The sequence below is a fragment of the Scomber japonicus genome, chromosome 1 (genome assembly GCF_027409825.1).
Source record: "Scomber japonicus isolate fScoJap1 chromosome 1, fScoJap1.pri, whole genome shotgun sequence".
Taxonomy (NCBI): Eukaryota; Metazoa; Chordata; class Actinopteri; order Scombriformes; family Scombridae; genus Scomber; species Scomber japonicus.
The window spans coordinates 37,530,629-37,540,084 of NC_070578.1; the positions used below are offsets into that span (position 1 = coordinate 37,530,629).

General features: G+C 38.8%; 1 protein-coding gene and 2 non-coding genes across 3 annotated transcripts; all 3 read left to right on the forward strand.

Moving 5' to 3' along the window:
- Nucleotides 1-2,142: 2,142 nt before the first annotated feature.
- On the forward strand, nucleotides 2,143-8,329 carry rpl12 (ribosomal protein L12). The gene is made up of 6 exons (XM_053315332.1): nucleotides 2,143-2,289; nucleotides 3,972-4,045; nucleotides 4,345-4,443; nucleotides 6,583-6,664; nucleotides 6,769-6,855; nucleotides 8,173-8,329. The coding sequence occupies exons 1-6, from the start codon at nucleotides 2,253-2,255 to the stop codon at nucleotides 8,289-8,291; spliced, it is 498 nt and encodes a 165-aa protein (XP_053171307.1). The 5' UTR covers nucleotides 2,143-2,252; the 3' UTR covers nucleotides 8,292-8,329.
- On the forward strand, nucleotides 4,099-4,226 carry LOC128364147 (small nucleolar RNA SNORA65). The gene has a single exon (XR_008321758.1). It is a non-coding gene; the product is annotated as a small nucleolar RNA SNORA65 (small nucleolar RNA).
- LOC128364139 (small nucleolar RNA SNORA65) lies at nucleotides 5,603-5,728 on the forward strand. The gene has a single exon (XR_008321757.1). It is a non-coding gene; the product is annotated as a small nucleolar RNA SNORA65 (small nucleolar RNA).
- Nucleotides 8,330-9,456: the final 1,127 nt, after the last annotated feature.

The window sequence follows — 9,456 nt, forward strand, 5'->3', positions numbered from 1 at the left end:
GAAGAGAAGAGAATGAAGGAAGGAAAGAAGGAAGAAAGGAAGAAAGATAAGACAGTAAGAAAAGATGGAAGGAAGGAAGGAAGGAAGATAAGACAGTAAGGAAAGATGGATGGAAGGAAGGAAATATTGAAGGAAAGAAGGGAGGAAGGAGTGAAAGACAGATGGAAGTAAGAAAAGACAGGAAGTAATTAAAGAAAGTAAAGAAAGAAAGAAAGAAAGAAAGGGAGGAAGGAAAGATGGAAGGAAAAGAAGACAGGAAGGAAGGTGGGCCAGATTGGAGTCTTCATTGTGTATTGTGTGTTAGATGTGATTGCTGCTGGCTGGATAGTAAAGTTGACCCTTGACATATATTCAGGGAGGCTCATCTCAATTTCGTTGAGCTTTGTACAATGACAATAAAGACTTTATATTCTATTCTAAATGAAATAATCTAATTTGGTCATTTAAGAATCAGTAAGTCATAAATAATAAATCATAAGTCATAAATAAATAAAACTAAATAATAGATAAATGATGATATTTGGAGTCATCAGTCACCAAACAGAGTGAACTCAGTTAATTTGGGTGACCTCATGACTTCTCCTCTGACTCCACCCTGTGGCCAAAGTATCACATCTGCACGACTCAATCTGCATAAAGTGGATTTATGAGATATCTGATGATGAGCGTAATCACAGTTTACATTCAGCCTCACACACACACCAAAAATGTCCAATTTCATGTCTGGAGCTATTATTTGATATTTTTTATTTATTGTCATTAAACGCAACCGCTCAGTTATACCACCAATATTACTCTTGTACATAATGTCACTATGTTTTAACTATATTATTTTACTACTGTTATATTTTTATTGATGCTCTTTCTATTTTTTTGCCATCCACTTTGCTGCTGCAGTAGTGTAAATTGCCCGGTTGTGGGACTAATAAAGGATTATTATCTTATCTTATCTGATCCTATCCTATCTTATCTTTTCTTATTGTGTCTTACCATAAGGCCAAATAAACTCCATTCTCCCATTTCATACATGACATTCACCCCCAGTGAGAGAGACCCATGTATGCTGTCATATCAGTGTGTTCACGCTGTAAATGATCCCAAAGTGTTTTATGGGCCATTATTTTTCCATCACTGGCCGGACTCTTTCAAACCTCCCACAAAAGTCACGAAATACCATTTTTAGAGTTTTAGAATCTAAAGTTTTAGAAATGTCACCAGCAATTTTTATTTTTTTATTTTTACTGGTTTTAACAGATGATATCACATCACACCAATCCTGGTTTCTCTCCACCGGCTCCATGTTTCATTTTATAATAGATTTTAAGGTTTTACTGATTTCACTTTTTAAAGTATATCTGGGTCTGGTTCCAAGCTAATATACTAGATATGTTTACCCCATATGAGCCTGCAATTAGATGAGCTGGAGATGATCTTTAAAGGTGACCGCTGCACTTTTGCCATCAGGGTGTTTTTTTTTTTTTTTTACAAAGCTTTATTTTTCATAGTTTTATTTTATATTGTTTTATTTTTATTGTATTATTTTATATAGTATTATTTTACAGTTTTATTTTGCATAGTTTTATTTTATATTGTTTTATTTTTATTATATTATTTTATATAGTATTATTTTACAGTTTTATTTTGCATAGTTTTATTTTCGATTGTTTTATTTTATATAATTTTGTTGTATATACTATTATTTTTTGTTTTTATTTTCTATAGTTTTATTTTATATCGTTTTATTTTCTAGTTTTGTTTTATATAGTTTTATTTTATATCGTTTTATTTTCTAGTTTTGTTTTATATAGTTTTATTTTCTATATTATTATTTTGTGTAGATTTATTTTGTATAGTTTTATTTTCTATATTATTATTTTGTGTAGATTTATTTTGTATAGTTTTATTTTCTATATTATTATTTTGTATAGATTTATTTTATATCGTTTTATTTTGTATAGTTTTATTTTATATACTGTTATTTTATACCTTTATTGTATTTTGCTCATAGACTGTATAGATATAGAAGAAAGAGATTTTGCTGCGTTCATGTAAACCTTTTTTATTATTATTACGTCACTAGACTTGTATCCACCTCTCGCGATACTTCCTGTCTATATAAACCGCTCCGCGGCCTCGCTCGGCCTTTCTTTCTCCCTTTAGCGGTGAAGGTGCAACAGTAATCGGTCGTCCCGAGCCCGGGTTCATCCGACACCCTCACCAACCAAGCTGAGCTCAACCTCTACAGCAGCAACATGCCGCCCAAATTCGACCCCAACGAGGTTAAAGTTGGTATGTTTTCACTATCAAGTGGTTAAAAAAAAAAAACAGAAAGCTATGAAGGAGCTTTTTGACAGCTTCAGAGCCAAGATGGCGTCGGTCTGTGCCGAAGAGAAGACACGGTAACTAAAGACTGGGCACGAAAAGAGAAAGGAGACAGATAAAAATGCCTGAAATCATTTTTGTAGGGCTGGAATGTGTTTGCTCCTCGCATGTGAACTTTGATATTTGTTTCATTTAGTGGTGTTATGAGAAATCTGGTGACGGGTGTGAAATACGGTCGATTCCACGTGGGCTAATTCAGCTAGCTGCTAATGTAGCATCATGAGTGCTAACAGATGCTGAGACATGACTCTACTTTAATGTGTTTTTTAAGGCAGTTAGGTGTCCATATGAATAGTGAAAGAGGTTGTCTTTGCTGTAGTCATTCTTCCTGTTCATACTGACTATTAAATTGTGTGTTAAATGTATTTTAAAGCAAGTGATGGAGGTCAAAATCCAGTCATTTAGTACTGAAATGCACTTAAAAGTAGACGTTATCTTCTATGCAGCTTCAACAGTGTGAGTTGACAGTCCTTTAACATCAAATTCCCTCGTAGTGTTTCCCTGTTGAACTATGGTCCTCCATCACTTCCATTGTAAGAGCATTATGAAGGGATCTAATGGTCAATATGAACAGGAGGAACGATTAAAGCAAGGAAACACTGCTTAAATGTATTCACATGCTCAAAAATGTACAGTATAGTCGAGTTTTTGTACTAAATTATACTATAACAGCAAATGTATGTATTTGCACTCCTCTGACAACTATTTGAAACTTGAGGATGCTTTTGGTCCACTTTAAGTAGAGTATTAAACAAGAAATTAACATGCCTGAAAATTAATTATAGGCTCTGAATCAACCAATAGTTTAATATCCTGGTTCCACACTTTAAAATATGATTTTATGCTATATCTTTAAGTGCAGGTAAATAGTGTGAAATGGTGCATTAATGCAAAATTTGCACCATGTTGAGTCACTTGTAATAACAGATAACTGATGTTTGTGGTGATGGACATTATGAAGGAAGTTGAACTGTAAAATAGACATAACTACCCAATGACAGCATCTTATCTAAAATATGTTCATCAGTTATATTAATTATTACCTTAAAACTACAAACAACACCTGTAAACTCTGCTGAAGACCATGATTGTGTTTTTTAAATGGTGAAATATAGAAACTGCAGAAGATGGGATTCTTAATTCTTGCATACAGACATTTTTATGAGCACTGCTTCATAAATTCCTCTATTAATAGCTTTTATGTTAATGTGTCATTTCACAGCTCTTTAACAAGCCCACTTAACTTCTCAAACACCGTCGTCCTCTCCTCTGAAATCTGGGCTTTGTGCCAAATACCAAACATCCTGCAGTTAATAGTTTGATTAGTATTCATCCTCAGCCTCCCTCTGGTTCCAGTATTAAACGTTTGATGCCTCCGTCCAACATTTTTAAGAGATTTAATTCATTTCTACAGGCAAAGATTTGTTTTAAAAGTGGTTCAATTATAAAGGGAAAATGTGTTAATTGGTAGTTTTAAAGGTAGAAGGGTGCAGACTTCCATATAAAGGCTGATTTTTAACAGTTTAATCAGCCATCTTGTGACTAAACAGCTGATTTAACTCCATCTCTGCTCTTGTCTTGTCTTGCAGTGTACATGAGGTGCACAGGAGGAGAAGTCGGTGCCACTTCAGCTCTTGCCCCCAAAATCGGACCTCTGGGTCTGGTGAGTATTTCAAATATATACATTTCTCTCCCTCTCTAAGTCAGAAAAGCCTCCCCGCCATTATACCAGTCTGTTTCAGTGGCTGAGGAATAGTCCAGTGGAGGCTGAGATGAACCCTGCTTTATGGAAACAGGTTTGCCCGACTAGTGGGCAACTCTGTGCCGAAAAGCTAGGAACACATCCTGAAGCTGAGATACTCTAAAACTAACAGATTTATAGAGTTTAATAATGAATCTGAACTATGGCTGATTTATATTTTTAAGCTCATCACTTTGTTTCTTTTTTTTCCCCCTCATCAGTCTCCCAAGAAAGTTGGTGATGACATCGCCAAGGCAACCGGAGACTGGAAAGGTCTGAGGATCACCGTGAAGCTGACCATCCAGAACAGACAGGCGACGGTACGTACTCCCCACAAAACATCTGGAATACTAAAAGACATCTGCAGGGCTTCATTCAGACTCCTCACTGCCTGATGTTTGACTATATATGAACACCAGGCTTTAAAGTCAGGATGGTATCAGGACTTTAATTTAAAATACTAGAGCTGCAGTGAGGAGTTAAATTAGCATTAGACTATTCTGATGGATGAATCTTTTTAAGTTAATTTGATCCCAGCAGCTTGTAAAGTTTCCAAATCATGTCGTTGTGGCTTTGTCCTAAAAGTCAATAATCCACATAGTATAAAATGAGGCTGACATGTAACTAAACTGCTTTATTTTATAGGGTTAGAGCAACAAAGTGGAAAGTAAATAGAGCGTCAAATAAAAAATGGAAAAACAATAAATTAGTAGAACAAGTAAAATGAATAGGACCTGAAATACTGATATTTTACAGTATTACCGGCTCACATGTGACCTGAATCATCTCATAGCAGGGTGACTAATGGAGCACAGATATAACCTTATGATATATGTAATTAAACAGATTTATTTTAGTGTTAAAGCAACAACAAAGTGGATAGTAGTAAAAAATATACAATAAATTAGTATAACAAGTAAAATGAATAGGAAAGAGAAATGGTAATATTATGCTGAGAGGACTATTGGTGTAATATATGAGTAGTATTGATATATTAAACCTGAAATACTGATAGTTTTACAGTATTACCGGCTCACATGTGACCTGAATCATCTCCTAGCAGGATGACTAATGGAGCACAGATATAAAACCTTATGATGTATAATGTGATTTAAACATATTTATTTTAGTGTGGATGGTAGTAAAAAAATAAAAACAAGAAATTAGGATAACAAGTAAAATGAATAGGACCTGAAATGCTGATTTTTATAGTATTAGTGGCTCACATGTGACCTGAATCATCCCATAGCAGGATGACTAATGGAGCACAGATATAACCATGGATAGATAGAAGCCATGAAACCAGTCATTTCTTATCCTGACAGTATAAAACACTTAAATAAGAATATAAAGTTAAATCACTGCAATTACACATTAAATAAAAACTCAATACCTGTATAATATTAATTTACAATGCAGCTCTAACAGGTTTTAGGCTGTTTTTGATGAGTGAGTATTAAAATGTGTCAGAAAAGCCTCCCCGCCATTATACCAGTCTGCTTAGTGGCTGAGGAATAGTCCAGTGGAGGCTGAGATGAACCCTGCTTATGGAAACAGGGTTGCCCGACTAGTGGGCAACTCTGTGCCGAAAAGCTAGGAACACATCCTGAAGCTGAGATACTCCAAAACTACCTATGAGATTTATAGAGTTTGATAATAGATCTGAATTGTGGCTGATTGTTGTTGTTTTGTTTTTTTTTGCACTTTAACCCTCCTGTCGTCCTCCCGGGTCAAATTGACCCCATCTCTCTTTTGACTGTTCCTTCCTCCCTCCCTCTTTCTTTAATTTTTCCTTTGTTCTTCCCCTCCTTCCCTCTTTCTTTGCTCCCTCCTCCTTCCATAATTCCTTCCTCCCTCTTTTCCTCCTTTCCTTCCTTCCTCTGTTCCTTCTTTCCTTCCTCCCTCTTTAATTTTTCCTTTGTTCTTCCCCTCCTTCCCTCTTTCTTTGCTCCCTCCTCCTTCCATAATTCCTTACTCCCTTCCTTCCTCCCCCTTTTCCTCCTTTCCTTCCTTCCTCTGTTCTCTCCTTCCTTACTCCCTACTCCTTTCATCCCTCCTTCCTTTCCTTCCTTTCCTCCCTCCCTCCTTCCCTACTCCTTTCCTCCCTCCCTCCCTCCTTCCCTACTCCTTTCCTTCCTTCCTCCCTCTTTACTCCTTTCCATCCCTCCTTCCTTCATCCTCCTTTCCTACTCCTTTCCTTCCTTCCTCTGTTACTTCTCTCCTTCCTTCTTCCCTCTCTCTACTCCTTTCCATCTCTTACCTTCCTTCCTCTGTTCTCTCCTTCCTTCCTCCCTCTACTCCTTTCCATCCCTCTTTCCTTTCTCCCTTCATCCCTTCCTTCCTTCCTTGACTCGAGGACAACAGGAGGGTTAAAGACTGACTTATAGAGAGAATAATGAACAGGTTGCACAATAATTAGTTTTCACCTTAATAACTGAATCTTGTATTTGTTCCTTCAGGTTGAGGTTGTTCCCTCTGCGTCCGCTCTGATCATCAAAGCTCTGAAGGAGCCTCCTCGTGACAGGAAGAAGGTCAAGAACAGTAAGTCACCGACATCTTTGAAGAAACAATCTTCTTTGTAATTTAAAAAAGAAATGAGAGGAGAGAGGAGCAGGAATGATTGGATCTTATTTTTATTTTCTCAGTCAAGCACAGCGGGAGCGTGACTTTCGATGAGATCGTCGGCATCGCCCGCGTGATGAGGCACCGCTCCATCGCCAGGGAGCTGTCCGGTAAGAACCACTACAGAGCTGCTTTATTTTTATGACTATGACAGGGGTGTCAAACATGCGGCCTGTGGGCCAGAACCAGCCCGCCGAGAGGTCCAATCCGGCCCAGTTTCCTTCTTCCTCTTTTCCTTCCTTCCTACCTTCCTTGCTTCCTTCCTTCCTTCATTTCTTCCATCTGTCCTTCTTCCCTCCCTCCCTCCCTTGCTTCCTTCCGATCTTCCCTTCCTTCGGATCTTCCCTTCCTTCCTTCCTGCCTTACATCTGTCCTTCTTCCATTCATTCCTTCCTTCCGATCTTCCCTTCCTTCCTGTATTCTCTTCCTTCTCCCCCTTCTTTTCCTTCCGTCCTTCCTTCCTTCCTTTTTTAATGATCCGGCCCACATGAGATCAAATTGGTCTGTATGTGGCCCTTGAATGTAAATGAGTTTGACTCCTCTGCTCTATGAACTGTTGAGCCTCCCCGCCATAATGACAGCCTGTGTACGTGGCTGAGTCATATTCCAGTGGTGGCTCAGAGTGACCCGGCTTATAGGAAGCAGCTTTGTCCGAACTAGTGGACAATCCTGTGCCAAAAACCCGGAACAACCAAACCTCAACCGCCGAGGGGTCCATTTCGGCCCACTTTCCTTCCTGTTCCTTCCTCCCTTTCATCTGTTCCTTCCTTCCTTCCTTCATTCCTTCCTCCCTTTCATCTTTCCTTCCTGTCTTTTCCTCATTCCTTTTGTTTTTTCCCTTCCGTCCATCTGTCCTTCCTCCCTTCCGTCCATCTGTCCTTCCTCCCTTCGTCCATCTGTCCTTCCTCCCTTCCGTCCATCTGTCCTTCCTCCCTTCCTTCCATCTGTCCTTCCTCCCTTCCTTCCATCTTACCTTCCTGCCTTCTTTTCCTTCATTCCTTCCTCCCTTTCATCTTTCCTTCCTGTCTTTTTCTCATTCCTTCCTTCCATCTGTCCTTCCTCCCTTCCTTCCATCTGTCCTTCCTCCCTTCCTTCCATCTGTCCTTCCTCCCTTCCTTCCATCTGTCCTTCCTCCCTTCCTTCCTTCCCATCCTTCCTTCCTCCCTCCCTCCCTCCTTCCTCCCTCCCTTCTTTCCTTCCTTCCCTTCCTCCCATCTGTCCTTCCTTCCTTCCTTCCTTCCTTCCTTCCTTCCTTCTATCTTTTTAATGATCTGGCCCACATGAAATCAAATTGGTCTGTTTGTGGCCCTTGAATGAAAATGAGTTTGACACCTCTGCCTTAAATATTCTCACATTAACCCAAAATTACCTTTCACCTCATCTCACGACTTCCTCAACACTGACTCATCTCTTATTGACTTGTTCAGGTACCATCAAGGAGATCCTGGGTACCGCTCAGTCTGTCGGCTGCACCATCGATGGTCGTCCTCCCCATGATGTCATCGATGACATCAACAGCGGCAAAGTCGAGTGCCCAACTGAGTAAATGATGAAGTGAATAAAACATTCATAAAAAAAACCTGATCCTCTTGTGTTTGTGGCTCATTTATTTTGGTTTATTCAGTCGAAAGTCAGCTGTACTGTTAGTTTCATGTTTTAAAAGTAACCTGTGAGCATTTTTTAGTGTTTGTAGAAATTGAGTTTTATTTTATACAGTCATAATTGAAAGTCACAGGTTTAGTTTATTGATATAAACTGACATTGAAGTATTAATACAGGTGGTGATAACCTGATAAGCTTTATGCACATCAGATGCAATGATACTTAATGTGGCATACACATCCCAGCAGCATATGTGGGGGGAGGGGGGGGGGGTAGATATAGATATAGGCAGGCATTACAGACAAAATATATATGAAGTGTTAAGTAGTGAATTACTATCAATCTAAAATCTCAATTCTGATTCTTTCAAACTTAAATTGCAGTTTTCTTAACCCTTTATTGGGCAAATAATTATATTTGGTAACTTCTGTAAATATCCCAAAATATCCTTCCTTCCTTCTTTCCTTCCTTCCGTCCTTCCTTTCCTTCCTCCCTATCTTCTTTCTTCCCTTCCTCTTTTCCTTTCTCCCTCCCTCGTTCCTTATTTCCTCCGTCCTGCCTTCCTTTCCTTCCTTCCATCTGTTCTTCCTCCCTCCCTCCTTCTCTCCTCCCTTCCTTCTTTCCTTCCTCCGTCCGTCCTTCCTTCCTTCCTTTCCTTACTTCCATCTGTTCTTCCTCCCTCCCTCCTCCCTTCCTTCTTTCCTTCCTCCATCCCCCTTTCTTCTTCCTTCCTTCCTTCTTTCTTCCCTTCCTCCCTCCCTCCTTCTTCTCTCTTTCTTTCCTTCCCCCTACCTTCCTTCCTTCCTTCTTTCCTCCATCCTTCCTTCCCTTCCTTCCTTCCTTCCTTCCATCCTTCCATCCTTCCTTCCTTTCAATGAGTGTCCTATAAAGGGTTAACCATCATTTTGCTTATAAATGATATGGTTAATTTGCATGTGCATTCATATTAAAGGTTAGCTAATAAGTAGAATATGACTACTCAACTGCTGTACATTAAATTTTAAATATGTCCAATTTGTGTGGAGCTGCAACAATTTAAACTAAAGAGGCCAAATATCCAGTTTTTGCCCCTCAAATCTTTCTTTTAAAAAAAACTTGGTTTTTGACTC

Bases quoted from the DNA above. Each gene is read 5' to 3' on its own strand.
- rpl12 (XM_053315332.1), top strand. From the start codon at position 2,253: ATGCCGCCCAAATTCGACCCCAACGAGGTTAAAGTTG. The intron at 4,444-6,582 runs GTACGTACTCCC...TTGTTCCTTCAG, and splicing joins TCCAGAACAGACAGGCGACG to GTTGAGGTTGTTCCCTCTGC. The intron at 6,665-6,768 runs GTAAGTCACCGA...TTATTTTCTCAG, and splicing joins CAGGAAGAAGGTCAAGAACA to TCAAGCACAGCGGGAGCGTG.